The sequence below is a fragment of the Chrysochloris asiatica genome, unplaced genomic scaffold, assembly GCF_000296735.1.
Source record: "Chrysochloris asiatica unplaced genomic scaffold, ChrAsi1.0 scaffold00009, whole genome shotgun sequence".
Classification (NCBI taxonomy): Eukaryota; Metazoa; Chordata; class Mammalia; order Afrosoricida; family Chrysochloridae; genus Chrysochloris; species Chrysochloris asiatica.
The window spans coordinates 35,744,528-35,761,906 of NW_006408527.1; the positions used below are offsets into that span (position 1 = coordinate 35,744,528).

Sequence of the window (17,379 nt, forward strand, 5' to 3'; positions counted from 1 at the left end):
TCTACCATCTCCATGCTCCTTCTCTCCTTCGTCATTCTTTCTAGGGTAAATTCGCTTCCCCTTTTTCCACAAAGATTTTCCCAAACCCCCGGATCCGCGGCTACGCCTCGTCGCTCAGAAGCCGGGGAAGAAGAAGGAAGAGGAGGAGTAAAACAAGCGCCCTGGACGCAGGCCTGCAGGAAGCTCTGCAGCTAGAAGCAGGAGGGGTCTTGGGTGTGGGAAGGGCCCACCCTCGGGAGAGGCTCGACCCGGCTCGGCGAGGATGTCTTCTTTAGCGATGCTGGTCCCGCTACCCAGCATGGGCAGGGCGCAGAGGCGGGGCAAGAGAGCGCGATGGTTTGGCGAAGAGTTTGTTCCAGCCAAGGCTGTTAAGATGCAGGTTGAGGGCCGTAGAGGAGCGTCCTTCCGGCCGCTCAGCCCGCACAAAGGGCCCCCCAAGCTGGCCGCCCGTAGCTTCCTCACCTGTGCTTGGCGGCCGAATTCCCAGCGGACCCTTGTACCCGCAGCGCCGCTGGTAGAAGCTCTGTGCAGCGCTGGGGAACCACGAGAGTAGACAGTCTGGAACAGAGGCAGCAGCTACTCCAGTTTGACCGCCACTCGGGTTTTCAGGTTCGGTTCCCGGGATTGGGCCCCGCCCGCGTTCTCTTGCCCCGCCCTCCCGCCAGACTAAAGAGGACCCCGGATGTTACCTCTTTTCGGCGTTCTGAATCACCGCCCTTTCTTCTCAGGTCTCGCCCCCTTCCTAATCCGCTACGGGTCCTGCGAGGCCTAGGAAGGGTTTCGATGTCTCTAGGGTGGCTAGAGCGTCCTCCCGCGCTCCGTCGCGCTGCAGGTGACGGCGCCCGGAGGCTGTCGGGAAGTAGGCGGGGTGACGTGGGATTGACGAGCTCAGCGGCGGGTTTACAGAGATCTGTGACCGCGGCTGCTGTTGTGGGGGGCAACTGAGAGCGAGAGGTGGAGCGGGGCGGCCAGCGGTTGGGGCCATGACGGGCAATGCCGGGGAATGGTGCCTCATGGAGAGCGACCCTGGGGTCTTTACCGAGCTCATTAAAGGATTCGGTGAGAGCCAAGGGGACCGTCCTGGGCCGAGGGTCACGGGAGGAGGCCCAAGCTGGGCATGGAGAGGTTCTCTGCGGCGGTCTCCGCTCCACTTCTGAGGGGAGGCGGGTCCAGGAATCTGGAGTCGGGCAGAGGAAACGCAGGACTCCCCTCTCTCCCTTCTTCAGTTCTTGGCAGTCACTTTTCCATAGTAATTTTGAAAGACTTGCCACGAGGACAAGGTCCATATGTCTCGTACCTCGCTCTAGTTTCAGGACCTGGAACTCCAAAAACAAAACAAAACACAACCTTGCTTATGTGATTGAATGTATCCCAACCGTTTAGGCACATGGTGTGTTTTTCTTCCTGCCTCCCTTACAAGCGCGGGAAGTGTGCTGCATGAAAAAGCCGGGCCTAGGGTGCGCCTTTCCTTGGGTGGGGTGTCTAAAGCCCTAGCCGCCGAGGAACCTGAGATTCTAGTTATTCTAAGTAGAACATTTGAATGTGTGACCAGCTCTGCAGGATCTCCCTACAAGCGCGGACCCAATAGGTCACTTCACTGGTCCCTCTGCCCTCTACTCATTCTTAGTTCCTAGCAAAGTATTTTCTTGGTCCAGTGCTCTAGATTTGGGATTTCCCGCATCATCTCTCTGGTTCTATTCCCTGCTTTCCACCGTAAATAATAATCACTTTTTGCTTTAATGTGCCTCTTCTCTTTCGTTGGTCAGTAACTTTAGTTTTCATATGTTAATTTCCTTCAGGTATTATTCTTGCTCATGTTAAAACTTGTACTTGGGATAAGAAACTGCTGACATTGTTTATTGTACATAGTTGAACATTTGAAATATCATTAAGGATACATTGTTCATCTGTTCAGGCACACTGAGCTCACAAATGGCATTGTGTGCTAATTGTTGTGTTATGTTGTCATTAAAGTGATGTGAAGTTAGTTCCCACTCATAAGGACCGTCTATAGAGAGCTATTGGTGGATTTCAGCTGGTGGATTTCAATTGCTGACCTTTGCGTTTAGCAAGTCTTTGCTTAATTGAGGTGTCATAGTATATAAACAGTGTGCCACATACCAGTTTGTGGAGGAGCAAGTTGCTGTTAAGTGCTCTCGAGTCGGTTCCGACTCAGCGACCCTGTATAGGGTTTCCGAGGAGCAGCAGGTAGATTTGAACTGCCAGCCTTGTGGTTTGCAGTCCAGTGATGGTCCTACAGCAACATAGGGAAAATATGAACAGTTGTGATGTTATTAAATGATTTAGGGAACAAGTATCAAAGTGACTGAAACAATGTTAACAGAAGGATGAAGTATTTCAAGCTAAAGCTGAGAAGATAGCCTGAAGCCAGATTGTATGCCCTGTTGTGTAGTTTGAATTGCCTTGCTATCACTGGGGTCTTTGAATAGGATAATGCTGATTGTTTTTATAATTAAGAAATGTTATAGGAATCTCCATGAATGAAGAGCAGGCTACCCTGCTGTAGTTTCCTGCCATTTCAGAGCTCCTCAGTCTCTCTCCAGTACCAACTGAAACAAATGATCATTGTTTGCCATATGTCTTGCTCATTCATTACTTGTGTGCACCCTTTGCTTCTGTGGGGGGGAAAAAGGATCCTATAAAAAGCCAGTAAGTGGACAAAGCAATCCCTTGCTTACATAGTATTAAGTATCATTATATAAAATCTAGAAATTATTTAAAGTGTACAGGGAGGATGTTTATAGGTTATATGCAGATAATTTTACCATTTTATGGAGTCCTGATATGATGCTGTAGGATAAGCACTAGAATCACAGGTCAGCAGTTCAAACCTACCATCCACTGCTCAGAAACCCTATACATGGTTGTTGTTAAGTTGGGACTCCACAGCACTTAACAAGAACACCATTTTATATAAGAGACTTAAGTGTCCATGGATTTTGGTATCTGCGGTGGGGTTTTAGTATGCAGAGTGAATTGGAATGAAGTGAGAGGAGCTATGTTATTGTTAAGTGCTGTTCAATCAGTTCTGACTCATAATCACCCTGTATAGGTGATTGAACTGCCAGCCTTGCAGTTCAAACCAGCCTTGTAGTCCAGTGCGTATCCTACAGCACCACACCAGGATTACAGAGAAGCTGTAAGTCTTCCTTAATATAATCAGAGTCTGAGATGATTGTCCATACTTAAAGTAGTGAGCTAGAGAGGAAGAGGTAGATCCAGTGATTTTACTGAATCCAGAAATTCTGACTGCCTGGATGTGGGGGAATAGAAAAGTGAAATGATTATTGTTTCCAGCTCTGGTTTCATGTGAGAAATAACAATACAAGAGAAGAGTAAACTTGATGGACAAGAAAATGGGTTCAGTTTTGATCATACATTGAACTTGAGATGTCTGCAAGATGAATTTTATCTTTAAAATTTTAACTATAATGGCATATTGGAGTAAACTTTAATCAATAACGTATACTACGTTAAGTTTCTTTGTTTTAAGATAATTTAATCAATTAACCGCTATTACATAATTTTCGTATGTACAGAAGACTCAGGATTGAAAATGATTTAACTAAAGTCCTGAGCTTCAGAGAATGACATGTAAATGCAAGTTCTGTACCTGCATATTATAGTAGAACTTAGAAAAAGTTACCTGATGATAGTATCATCACCATGCCTCAAAGAGAAAATTAGTTTATTCCAATATTTTAATTTTTCTCATGAATTGAAGTCTTTTGGAAGTTAGTTTATTCAACAGTACAGTTTGATTATATTGTGGCTTCTATTATAAATTCATTTTAAAAGTTCAGCATTAGAAAAGAGATTATTTGTAAATAGAGTGACTATATAGATACAAATTTTGGTAGAATATAATATCATGGTATTAACTTAATGGTGTTAACTTAAGAAATCTAATGGAGCAGAAATGTGGAATCCTGGTGTGGCACTGTAGACTAAGCACTGGACTGCTAACAGCCTCTCTTCAGGAATTCTGTATAGGGACTGAATTGCAACAGACTCAGCAGCACTTAACAACAGTAACAATATAGAGCAGAAATGTACTTTTACTTGGTTGCAATGTATTAATAATAAATGCAACAACAGAATGAAACACTTCTTGGTCCTGTGCCATCCTCACAATTGTTGTTACATTTGGGCCCATTGTTGCTGCCTCTTTGTCAGTCCATCTTGTTGAGGGTCTTCCTCTTTATCGTTGACCCTCCACTGTACAAGTATGATGTCCTTCTCCCGGACTCTTCTCTGCTGACAACATGTCAAAAAACCAGAGACAAAGTCTTGCCATTCTTGCTTCCAAGGAGCATTTTGTCTGTATTTCTTCCAAGTCAGATTTGTTTACACTTCTGGCAGTCTCTAGTACCTTCAGTATTCTCTAACACCATAATTCAAATGCAGAGACTTCTTCTATGGTCTTCCTTATTCATTGTCCAACTTTCAAATGCATATGTTGTTAAGTGCCTTTAAGTTGGTTCCCACTCAGAGATACCCCGTATAGGATTTCTCCAAGGAGTGGCTGATGAGCTTGAATTGCCAACCTTGCAGTTCAAATTGACCTTGTAGTCCAGCACGTTAACCCACAGCACCACACCAGGACTCCTAATTCCAAAGTGGTGTTATATGTCCTGGAGTCGGTTCCGACTCATAGCGACCCTGTACAAGGTTTCCGAGGCTATAAATCTTCACGGGAGTAGAAAGCGTCATCTTTCTCCTGCGGAACAGCTGGTAGTTTCGAACTGCTGACCTTAAGGTTCGCAGACCGATTCATAACCACTACACTACCAGAGCTCCTTAGATGCATATGATACAATCGAAAATACCAGGTCTTGGGTCAGGCACATAGTCCCCAAACTGATATCATTGTTCTTAAACACTTAGAGGTCTTGTTGTGCAGATTTGCCTAATGCAATTTGTCCATTGATTTCTTGACTGTTGCTTCCATGAGTGTTGATAGTGGATTCAAGCAAAATGAAGTCTGACAACTTCAACCTTTTCTCCACTTATCATGTACTATTTTATTGGTGCAGTTGTGAGGATTGTCATTTTCTTTATATTGAAGTACAATCCATACTGATGGCTGTAGTCTTTGTTCTCTTTCAGCAAGTATTTAAAGTCCTCTTTGCATCCAGTAAGCAAGATTGTGTCACCTGTATATTGCAGGTTGTGAAAGAGTCTTCCTCCAATCCTGATGCCACATTTGTTATATAACTATCTTCTCAGCATACAGTTGAGTAAATATGGCGGGATACAACCCTGGTGCACACCTTTCCTGACTTTAAACTAATGACCTCTTGGTCATTAGTACCTATTCTTTGCAATGTTATCCGTAGTTTGTTATGGTCCATATAGTTGAATGCCTTTGCATAATCAATAAAGCACAAATAAATATCTTTCTGGTATTTTCTGATTTTATCTAAGATCCATCTAATCTTAGCAGTAATAGCAATCTGAGCATTCTCTTCTGACAGGCTTGAATTTCTGGCAGCTTCCTTTCAGTTTACTGCTGCAATGGTTTTTGGATTACCCTCAACAAAATTCTATTTGCCTGGGTGACTTTCACATTCTGTTGAGTCACTTTTCTTTGAAATGGGCACAAATGTGTATCTTTTCTGATTGATTAGCCAGATAACTGTCTTCCAGATTTCTTGGTATAGATACGTGAGCACCTCCAACACTGCATCAGTTTGTTGAAACATTTCAATTTGTGTTTTATCACTTCCTGGACCCTGTTTTTAGCAACCTTCAGTGAATTTCTCCTTAATGCCATTGTTGTTGTTGTTATGTGCCATCGAGTCGGTACTGACCCATAGCAACCTTATGCACAGCAGAACGAAACACTGCCCGATATGTTGCCATGCTTGAGTCCATCGATGCTTGGCCAATCCATCTCATTGGGGGTCTTCCTCTTTTTCTCTGACCCTACACCTTACCAAACATGATAACCTTCTCTAGCGACTGCTCCCTCCTAACAATATGTCCATAGTATGAGAGATGAAGTTTGGCCATCTTGGCCTCTAAGTAGCACTCTGGCTGTACTTCTTCCAAAATGGAACTATTGGTTCTTTTGGCAGCCCATGGCACTTTCAATATTCTCCTCCAACACCATAACTCAAAAGCATCAATTCTTCTATGGTCTTACTTATTCACTGTCCAGCTTTCACATGCATATGAGGTTATTGAAAATACCATGGCTTGGGACAGGTGCACCTTAGTCTTCAAGCTGACATCTTTGTTCTTCAACGCTTTAAAAAGGTCTTGTGCAGCAGATTTGCCTAATGCAGTACGTCGTTTGATTTCTTGACTGCTGCTTCCGTGAGTGTTTAGAGTTGATCCAAGAAGAATGAAGTCCTTGGCAACTTCAGTCTTTTCTCCGTTGCTAAGAATGTTGTTTAGTGCAGTAGTGAGGATTTTTGTTTTCTTGACATTGAGATGTAATCCATACCGAAGGCTGTGCTCTTTGATCTTCATCAGTAAATGTTTCAAGGTTGTATCATCTGCATATCACAGGTTATTAATGAGTCTTTCTCCAATCCTGATGCCACGTTTTTCTTCATAGAACCCAGCATCTCAGATTATTTGCTCAGCATACAGGTTGAATAAGTGTGGCGAAAGAATACAACCTTGACATCAAAATGGATGTCAGAAGAGACATTGAAACGTGCTCTCCAGCATACAGATGCTAAAGCAAATGGAAGAAATGAGGTCCAGGAGCTGAACAGAAAATTTCAAAGATCAGATCAAGAAGATAAAGCCAAATAGTACAATAAAATGTGGAAAGACCTGGAATCAGAAAATCAAAAGGGAAGAACATGCTCAGCATTTCTCAAGCTGGGGGAACTGAAGAAGAAATTAAAGCCTCGACTTTTGTTATTGAATTCTCTGGGCAAATGATTGAATGATGCAGAAAACATCAAGAGAAGATGGAAGGAATACATAGAGTCACTGTACCAAAAGCAAATGTTAAATGTTCAGCCGTTTCAAGAGGTAGCATATGATCAAGAACCAGTGATACTGAGGGAGGAGGAAGTCCAAGGTGCACTGAAGGAATTGGCAAAGAACAAGGCACCAGGAATTGAGGGAAGAAAAATTGAAATCTTTCAAGAAAGTGAGGTAGCAAAGGAGGCACTCACGCATCTCTGCCAAGAAATTTGGAAGACCACTATCTGGCCGACTTATTGGAAGAGATCCATATTTGTGCCATTCCAAAGAGAGGTGACCCAACAGAATGCAGAAATCATCAGACAATCTCTTTGATATCCCATGTGAGTGAAGTTTTGCTAAAGGTAATACAGAAACAGCTAAAATCATACACTGACAGAGAACTTTCAGAGGTTCAAGCTGGATTCAGAAGAGGTTGTGGAACGAGGGATATTATTGCTGATGTCCGATTGGTCTTGGCTGAAAGCAGAGAATATCAGAAAGATGTTTTTCCTGTGCTTTATTGACCGTAAAGCCTTTCAGTTGTGTGGATCACGACAAGCTATGGACAACATTGCGAAGTCTGAGTATTCTGGAACATTTAATTGTGCTTATGAGGAATCTGTATGTGGACCAAGAGGCAGTTGTTCGAACAGAACATGGGAACACTGAATGTTTTAAAATTAAGAAAGGTGTGTGACAAGGTTATATTCTTTAACCATATATATTCAACTTAATACCATTAGTTCTTAATATATGCTATCTCTTCAAATAGTTGAGCATTGACCAGTGATTTTGTGTATTTCTTCCACTGTCTTTTGATTCCTGCATTATTTAATATTTTGCCTGATTCATAACCACTACGCTACCAGAGCTCCTGCTAATTTATCAACTATCGATGCAAAAATTATCAACAGTTGTAGTAAGTTGAATCCAATAATATATCAAAAGGACAGTACATCATTATCTGGTAGGGTTTACCCCAGAATTTGAAGTTTTGTTTAAATTTGAGAATCTGTAATTCACCATATTAACAATAAAACCAAATGATTATCTCAATAGATGAAAACGCATTTGACAAAATCTAACATCTGTTAAGAATTTTGAAGTTAGATTTTATTTTGATTGACGTCTACCAAATGACTTTGCCTCAATTTGATTGATGTGCCACGCAGTCGGTCCCAACTCATAACCACCCTGAACAGGGTTATGATGTGCCATGCAGTCGGTCCCAACTCATAACCACCCTGAACAGGTTCCGAGGCTGTAAATCTTTACGGGAGCAGAAAGCCTCATCTTTTTCCCGTGCAACAGCTGGTAGTTTTGAACTGCTGACCTTAACATCCGCCGCTCGATATGTAACCACTATTCTACCAGAGCTTCTGTAATTTCATAGATACTGAGAGACAATTTCTGGGCTAGATGTGGTATAACTGCACAATAGGCAAGGCAGCATGAGCTTCATGTTCACACTGGTTCCTTTGCCTTACCTAGTGAAGGGACCCAGGTGAATGCTGCACGCACCAGTCTGTCATAACTGAGTAACTCCCAATCCTATAGAACTCCTAACCTGCTCAGCCTTTGCTTCCATGAAGACGTCTTTTAAATCCTGGACAGCAAAGGATTGCCTGTGCCTCAGTGGAAGGCACTATTTCTAGGATAGATTTTCAAGTTTGTTTACTCTTGGAACATGGTTTTTGTTTTTTTAACTTTTTATTGTGAGTTGACTGAAGGTATACAAAACCAGTCATCAGTCCTACATTCTGTATGAACATTTTTGAGAAGATAGTTCAGTAGAACAAATCTAGTAATGCCTCTTGATAAGATGTACAGAAACAGGAGCAACCCATTGAGAATTGTCTCCCAACAATGTATACCCCTTTTACATATAATTATGCTTTCCTAGTCACTCTGATTAATCTGAATTATGGAGCTGGCATAAAATCTATTCAATTTGTTTCTTGCAGTGTTACTTCACAAAATCATGTTGCTTTTTCTTTAAATTTTTGTATTACTTTACCTCATGGTTCAAGTCATCCAGGTACTGCAAGATATATTAGTGATTGTGTAAACTCCTTCACCTATAAGGAGGAAAACCAAGACCCAAACTCATAGTCATTGAGTTGATTTCAACTCATAGCAACCCTTTTGGAAAGGGTAGAACCTGTCCCATGAGGTCGTCAGGACTGTAATCTTTATGGAAACAAGCTGTCATATCGTTATCCCTCCGAGGGGCTCGTGGGTTCCAACTGCCAACCTCTCAGTTAGCAAATGAGCCCTTAAACACTGGACCTTCACGATTCTTTACAAGGAGGAAATCGAGGGCAATTTGATCATGCACATGCATAAATATTGTAAGTTGAATCAGATGTACCTTTTGAGGCCAAGGCAGTGTTTGTTTCTTTAAACACTTAACAGTATGTTATGACCACTCTACTGTGATTGTTCTATGAGGCTTGAAGTTAAGCCACCGTTAAGCTACCATACCAGCAAGGTCACCTACATGGAAAGGTTTCAGCAGAACTTGCAGAATATGACAGACTAAGAAGAAAGGCCTATCTACTAGGAAAAATAACCAGTGAAAACCTCTGTATAACAATAGAAACATTGCTTGATATAGTGCTAAAAGATAGGCACCCTAGGATAGAGGGCAAAGCTGGTACAGGACCTAGCAGTGTTTTGTTGTACATTAAGTAACTATGAGTTGGAGCTGATTTGATTGCAACTAACAACACAATAGAATGCACATCACCTTGTTTTCAGAGGTAAGTTAATGCCTGAGTTTCACAGAAATAGTAGTTACGGGGTACACATAGTACCCCTGAAATAAAGTGTTTACAGTGCTTGGGACCTTCTCAGTCAGTGGTTGCAAGTTGACTGGGTCTCTAATTTAGAGTTCCCAGATCTGCGCTCATTAAGATTAAGCCTTATTTTTAGCAAAATTATCTGAGGGCTTTTGATCCAGTTTGTCCTATTGTTCAAATGATCAGCCAAATTGCAATTACCCATGCCAAAGAATGAAAATGTGATTGGAAAGGACACCTGAAGGTGTTTTGCATAGGAAGTCCATGATCAAAGCTGTGTGATGTAATCAATCAGAAAACAAATTGGCAACTCCAAGGGCCTGAGCCATATTGAGGATTCATTGTTGGTTTCTGGTGCTGGCAGGTTGGAAACTCAACATTGGCTGTAGCCAGATTGTTTGGTGAGTGGAAATTCATGTTGCTGAAGGCATGCGTAGCCTCCCTCCCTGCCACCATTACCACTTTGTTCATGAACCCATGGGACAGTGATAAAAGTGTCTGGAGAAAGAGACTGGCATCCACTACATTGATCATCCAGTCCACTTGACTAGAGTTCTGGTATGACACTGTAGTTATAGCACTGGACTGTTAAATGCAAGGTTTGCAGTTCAAACCCACAAGCTGCTCCTTGGAAACCCTATACAAGGTCGCTATGAATCAGAACAGAACTGACTTGATGTCACTTTACAACAATCCACTTACAGTCAAGCTCCCTGGATTATGAACTAGATAAGTTCCCACCTGTGTCTTTAAGAATTTGTAGGTCAGTCAAAACAGGTGCACGTGGTTCTTAATTTTAGTCTTATTTTATTGCAAGAAAAAGCTTAAAGTCTTCTTAATGATTTAAAAACTGCACATGCAACGAGTGAAGGTGATGAAGAATTTGTTGCAAGTCGCAGTTGGATTAGAATATTTTGTGGCATGATGGTTAAAGTACTTGGCTGCTAACCAAAAGGTTGGAGGTTCAAATGCACTAGCTCTTTGTGGGACAAGAGATGTGGCATTCTGCTTCTGTAAAAGATATATAACCTTGGAAACCTTATGGGGCAATTCTCTGTCTCTGTAGGGTCACTGTGAGTCACAGTCTACTTGAGGGCAGTAGTGGTTTTGGGAGCTTGAAGGGGTTGGTTTAATCCTTTCAAAGTGAGGGCAGATTTACCTAACATTAAAGCAGGGCTTCAAAGATGGCAGTAAGCTGCTCAAATTTGGTGAACCTCAATCAAAGCCCATTTTACTATGTTTGCTGAATTATGTGACTCTCCAGTCTTGCCAGTCTTATGATCAGCCTGTTAAAAGGGCTCACTGTGCCTCTGGGAGTCCTGGTGTGGCACTGAAGGATAATGCACTGGGTCGGTGGTTCAAACCCACCAGTAACTCCTCTGAAACCCTAGACACAGGGTCACTATGAGTCGCAACTGACTGAATGGCATTTAACAACAACAATAAATGCCTCTTCTGACCTTCCGATTCCAAGACTTGCACCTGCATTGTTTTTTTTTACAGTTACCATGATGAATCACCTAAATAGTAAACATTCTGGTCTTTTCATGTTTTGCTTTGTGGACCGTGACAGATCTGGTTCATTCTTGCACTAAAGGAAAAATAGGGATTATCCATAAATTGGACATTTGTAACGTGAGAATTGCTTATATTAAAATCCTCCTTTGTTGAAGTCACCCTTTGGTGACCTTTCAAGTGGGACACAGAAATTCTCCAACTTTTGCTTATTCAGATAAATTTATCCACATATTTCTTGCCAAGAACTCCTTGCCACCAATTTCCAATTTCCCAATCATGTTCTAACTCCCTAGCCACCCAGTCATCATTGGCCATAGCCCATAAATTGTTACACAGTTGCGCATCTGGGCCTCTAGCTTTCTAAGCAAAATGGACTAGCCAGTGTACTGCTTGAAATTTTTCCCACGGGAGGATTTTTGTCCAACACTGTCCTTCAGCATTGTTCCAGAAATGGGCTGTAGTGTTACAGTTGTCTAATTTCAGGTAGTGCTTGCATATCATGTAAGGCAGGCCTAAGTTTTCTCTTTTAGTCACGTGAGCATAGGGAGCTCCTCATGTGGCCATAGTGCAGGCTTGGGGAGAAAAGGTGATTGAAACAGGAATGGTGACCTGGGCATTTGGGTCATTTCCTTATGTAACTAACTTGTTCTTTCAGGGTCTCTGTAAGCCTAATCATGTATATATTACTTCCTTGTGATGGTGGCATGCTGCTGTGCCTACCCAACTTTAAAGCAAGTTATCAGATTGCATCATAACTTGGTGGCCCAAGGTGAAGCATTTCATTTCCTAAGACCAGTAGCAGTCCAAAGCTGTTTCTCAAAACGACAGTAGTTACCCATAGAGGAAGACAGGGCTTTGCTCCAATATCCTGAGATCCTGTGCTGTTATTCACCAATAGGGGACCACTAAAGGCTCTGAACAGCATCTCTTTCTGTTATTGACCCTTCAAGCACCATTGAATCAGCTGGATCATATGGCCCAAGTGACAGAGCAGCTTTTATTGTAACCTGGACTTGTTGTAAAACCCGTGTCTTGTTCTGAGTGTCATCCCAAACTTGCAGCTTTCCACATCATTCAGTAAATGGGCTGAATTAGTATACCCAAAGAACAGTATGTTGCCTCCAAAATCTAAGAAACCTGCTAAGCATTGTGCCACACTTTTGTTTGTAGGAGGTGTCAGATGCAACAACTTATCCTTCGATTTTTTTAAATGTTTTATTGTGAATTATGTGGAGAGCATTAGCTTTACATTCATCCTATCGTATATCCTTTCATTGCCATAGTTACAATCCCCTCCATGCATCATCAACCAACCCTGCAAGCCTGTTTTATTGTGAATTATGGGGAGAGCATTAGCTTTACATTCATCCTATCGTATATCCTTTCATTGCCATAGTTACAATCCCCTCCATGCATCATCAACCAACCCTGCAAGCCTGCCCCCTGGTTGTTAGCACACAGACCCTCTCCCTCTAGTGGCAAAGGGATGGGAGTGACTAACTTTGCAGTCTAGGAGCTGGAGGTCCCTGGGACCGTCAAGGGAGAAGAGCAGAGAATGGGACCCTACCCACCACTGGCGACTACTAGATATTTCAGCGAGATGGGAGGGACTGAAATTTTTTTTGGTGGGGAGGGGGCTGAATTTTTTGTCAGATTTATTTCCCACCCTCTGACATGCAAATATCTTACCAATAAATCAAAATTACTTGCTACTCCTTGCTCAGTAGGTACAGTCAGCATAATGCCATCAATGTAATCAATATGTCTTGTGAAGAGAAAAACAATTTTTTGTCCCTGAAGACTAAATTTATGACATAGGGCTGGAAAGTTGTGAAGGTATTGCTGTCTTGCTGAGAGACATTCAGTGGTTTTTACTAACATATGATTGGGGGTTCCTGGCGTGGTGCTGTGGGTTAATGTGCCAGACTGCAAATCCATTTGAACTGCAAGGTTGGCAGTTCAAGTTCATCAGCTGCTCCTCAGAAACCCTATACAGGGTCACTGTGGGTCGGAACCGACCCGATGGCACTTCACAATAGCACAAAATGATTGGGGGGAGGGGGAAGAGAAGCAGTTAGCTGCATACTGGGTACCAGAGAATGCCTTAATCTCAGGGCTTCAGTCCATTATCATTCCATGTCAACCTCCTGCAGAGAATGCATTTCCACATCAGGTATATTCAATCAGAATCTACATTTAACCATCTCCAGGTGATTCTGATTCTTATGTATGTCTTGGAGGATTTTGTTAAAATGTAAATTCTGATTCCATTTATCTGGTGTAGAAAGGTGAGGCTCAGCAGAGAGTTGAACTGGAATGGTCCTGTTTGAAGTCCCCGCTAGTTTGCTCTAACAGTGAAACTATATTTGAACTGCAGTTGCGATTACAATCACCACCTGGTTAAATATATGATTACGTTGTTATTAAGTGCCTTTGGGTCGCTTCTGTTTAGGGTTTCCGAGACTTTTAAAATCCTTGTGGAAACAGAAAGATAAGGCTTTGTCCCACAATGGCTGGCAGGCTGGAACCGCAGACCTTTTGGTTCGCAGTTCATTGCTTATTGTATGGAGCCACTGCTCTCCCCAAGTATATGACAGTCCTCTCATGCTCCAAGATCCATCTGTTTTCTGTACAGAGCAAGTAGGTGATTTGAATGGGGATGTGGTAGGAATTACCACCCTCATATCCTTTAAAGGAGCTCTTATAGCGTATTGGTTACAAATTGGGTTGCTAACCTCAAGGTCTGCGTTTCGAAACTACCACCTGTTCTGCAGGAGAATGATGAGGCTTGCTGCTCCTGTAAAGATTTGTAGCCTTGGAAGCCCTGTGCAGGGTCACTATGAGTCAGAATCATAGACTCCACAGTACTTAACAGCAACATTCTTTAAAAGTTCTTGATGGTGGTACTCATATCTGCAACCCTTCCAGGAATGTGGTATGTCCTGCAGTGGATAGTGTGCTGAACATTTATCAGTTTGAGCCAAGAGGTCGGCAGTTCAAACCCACCAACTGCTCCTTGGAAAGTCTAGACTGGGTCAATATGGGTTAGAACCAATTCGACAGCACTTAACAACAGCAACAACATTTTCCTATGTAAAAGGACTTCTAGTATCTTTCACCGGTATTTCTTACATAATACCTCTTGCTCCACAGATCAGACAACCAATGTGAAGATTCTTCCAGTTGTTGAGTGTTTCTCTTCCAGTTATGTATTCTGGAGCTGAGGAAATAAACCATGGTAAGGGTTTTTTAACCCTCTGGACATTTTGAATCTCCCAGAAATACTGGCAATTCAGAGCCAGTGTCCAGTAATTTACTAGTCTGATAATTTTCCTTCAGTGTACAATCACCTTTGTAAAAGACTGTAGGTCCCTTTGGGAAAATCTAGGAGAAAATTGCCCATACAAACTTTTGGAAATCCCTTAAAGGGGATTCAACCTCCTTCATTTAAGACATTATGTGTCTATAGAGTAGTCAAGTCTGGAAATTAACCAAAGCTTTGTGACTTTGTTTTTATTTTTCTGTTCACTTTACCTAGAACTCTTATTGCTTACGCAGATCAAATAAAAATTTAGACGACTTCCCATTTATTTCTATGAACACTAGAACCATCCAGTGCCTTAGGTCATTGTGAGTCAGACTATTCTGATTCCTGCTTTGACTCCGCTGTCTATGTCAACCATGTTAACCTTGTGCCACCTGTTAACTCCTTCCACTATAAGCATCCAGTTAATTCCATTGCATTTAAGGATACCTTTACAGGGCAATAGTTTCTACTATATTTTTTTACCTACACAAGGAGCTCTGGTAGCGTAGTGGTTACGAATCGGGCTGCGAACCTTAAGGTCAGCGGTTCGAAACTACCAGTCGCTCCGCGGGAGAAAGATGAGGCTTTCTACTCCCGTAAGGATTTACACCCTCGGAAACCCTGTACAGGGTCGCTATGGTTCGGAACCGACTTGATGGCACTTAACAACAACAACAACAACACAGAGCACAGGGCTCTTCAAGGATATTTGGGCTCCCCTCGCAAGGGACTTTTTTTGCTTTTAATGCTTTATTGTGAATTATGTGATAGTTTGCATGGGAGGACATCAGCTTCACATTGATCCCGTCGTATATCGTTTCCTTGCCATGGTTACAATCCCCTCCATGCATCGTCCACCAACCAAAGGGTACAGAGGGTATACCTCGCAAGACTGCCCCCACCCCCATCTGCACACAGCTGCTCTTCCTCTCTGTGTCCAAAGTCCCCAGCCGCTCCATCTCCCCACGTCATCATCTCTGCCTCCATCCCTGGCATCACTGCTTCTCTGGGTAGGGTCCCGTTCTCTGCTCTTCTTCCTTGATGGTCCCAGGGACCTCCGCTCCTAGACTGCAAAGTTAGTCACTCCCATCCCTTTGCCACAAAATGTCTACCTTTACATTTCCAGCCCTTACAATCAGTGCTGATAACAATTAATTCGCTATTGTATCGCAAGAGACCTATCCGCATTCAGCTGTGACTATACAGAATGGATACTACTCAGTGGAGATTCTACCTTGCTTCATGCCCTTGGATCTAGGTTCCCTCTTGAAAGCTTGTAAGCCAGTCACTTCTTGCCTCTGTAGCCCCCCCATTCAGGGTAGCCAGTGTCCAAGTTGCCCATCCCTGTCCTCTCCGTGTGTGGAGGGGGTGGGAATGATGCTTGCTGTGAAGATTTGTTCCCTCTTTTGATCTACTGCTTCCATAGGTGTATATCAGGTTCATCAAATTGTATCAGATTATTCTTTTTCCCCTTTTCTTTCTTCTTCCGGTTGAGCTCTGATCATCCAGTCACTGAAGCCAGGTCAAGTGGGTATTATCTGCTAGTGTGGGTGTACTTATGCGTGTGCCCTCTCTTCTTATCAGCAGAACACTTCATTCTCCACTCTAGTCCTCTGTGGCTATGTCGCTGACTCTCGGTCCAAGAGTCCCCTGGACTTGCCACACTGCTGGTCAACCAGGTCTCCGTCTGGGTTTCCAGGAGTCTATTGAGCACTGTAGGGCTCAGCTCTCAGCTTCCTTGCTACTTTTCCCTTACTTCCCTTTATCAGTGACCAATCAGGGTGTGTGTTCCCATTGAGTCTTAGTCTTAGAAGGGGGTTTGCCCTGAGGGGGACCCGACCACTTGCCTTGATGTCTCCTGGGCAAGCCACTTGTTCTTGTAGTAGTCAGTCAGTCTGCCTATATTGTTTTGTATTTTTCCTGTCAGTCTTTCTTTCAGGAAGTATCTTCTGCTCTTCAGCCACTCAGGGCTGGTCTGTTTTTCCTTTCAAGTGGAAATTTCCCACCTCAGAAGATTCTGGATGCTGTTTCACCTATGGTCTTGTGTAATGTAGAGGTTCCGCAGGAAGCATCCTTCACTGGGCACATTGTAGCCCCATTTTAGGTATTCTAATCAGTAGACATAAGACGGGCTTACAAACTTTCTATGGTGCTATTTATGGCTATTCCTTTCTCTTCCCCTCCAGTGTCTATTATATAGTGGTACGCCAGGGAAACCAAGATTCAAAAGACAGCCAAGCATCGTAACATTATTTTCCCCATTCAAACCATTTCTCAATCTCTGTATCCCAGAGCCCTGTTGTTTCAAGGTTGTGCATACATCATTATTTGCCTCTATCCCACTTCAGCTTCACATTCATCCTATTGTATTTCATTTCATTGCAATGATTACAGTCCCCTGGATGCATCATCAAATAACCAAAGGATACACCCCACAGCCTGCCTCCCCCCGCCCCCAGGCTGTCAGCAAACAGCTCCTCTGCCTCCCTGAGTCCCGTGTCCCCAGCCACTCCATCTGTCCACGCCATCATCTCTGTCTCCATGCCTGGCCTCACTGCCTCTCCGGGTAGAGTCATACTTTCCGCTCTTCTCGCTTGATAGTCCCAGGGACCTCCACTCCTGGGCTGCAAAATCTTATCAGTCTCCTCCTTTTGCAAAAAACAAAAAACACTGCCTTTACATTTCCAACCCTCACAGTTAGTCCTGGTGGCAGGTGTTCACTTTTGTACCACAAGAGTCTTATCCCCATTTCCTTTCCTCAGCCTGGTACCAACAGTTTGGAAATCATTCAGTGGAGGTTCT

General features: G+C 43.0%; 1 protein-coding gene across 1 annotated transcript in view; it reads left to right on the forward strand.

The window, feature by feature from the left end:
• The first annotated feature begins 983 nt into the window (after positions 1 to 983).
• UCHL5 (ubiquitin carboxyl-terminal hydrolase L5) overlaps positions 984 to 17,379 on the forward strand; it is an 84,057-nt gene continuing 67,661 nt past the window's right edge. Inside the window, exon 1 of the mRNA XM_006834183.1 lies at positions 984 to 1,059. Coding sequence (XP_006834246.1) covers positions 984 to 1,059 — 76 coding nt within the window. The remainder of the gene's footprint in view (positions 1,060 to 17,379) is intronic.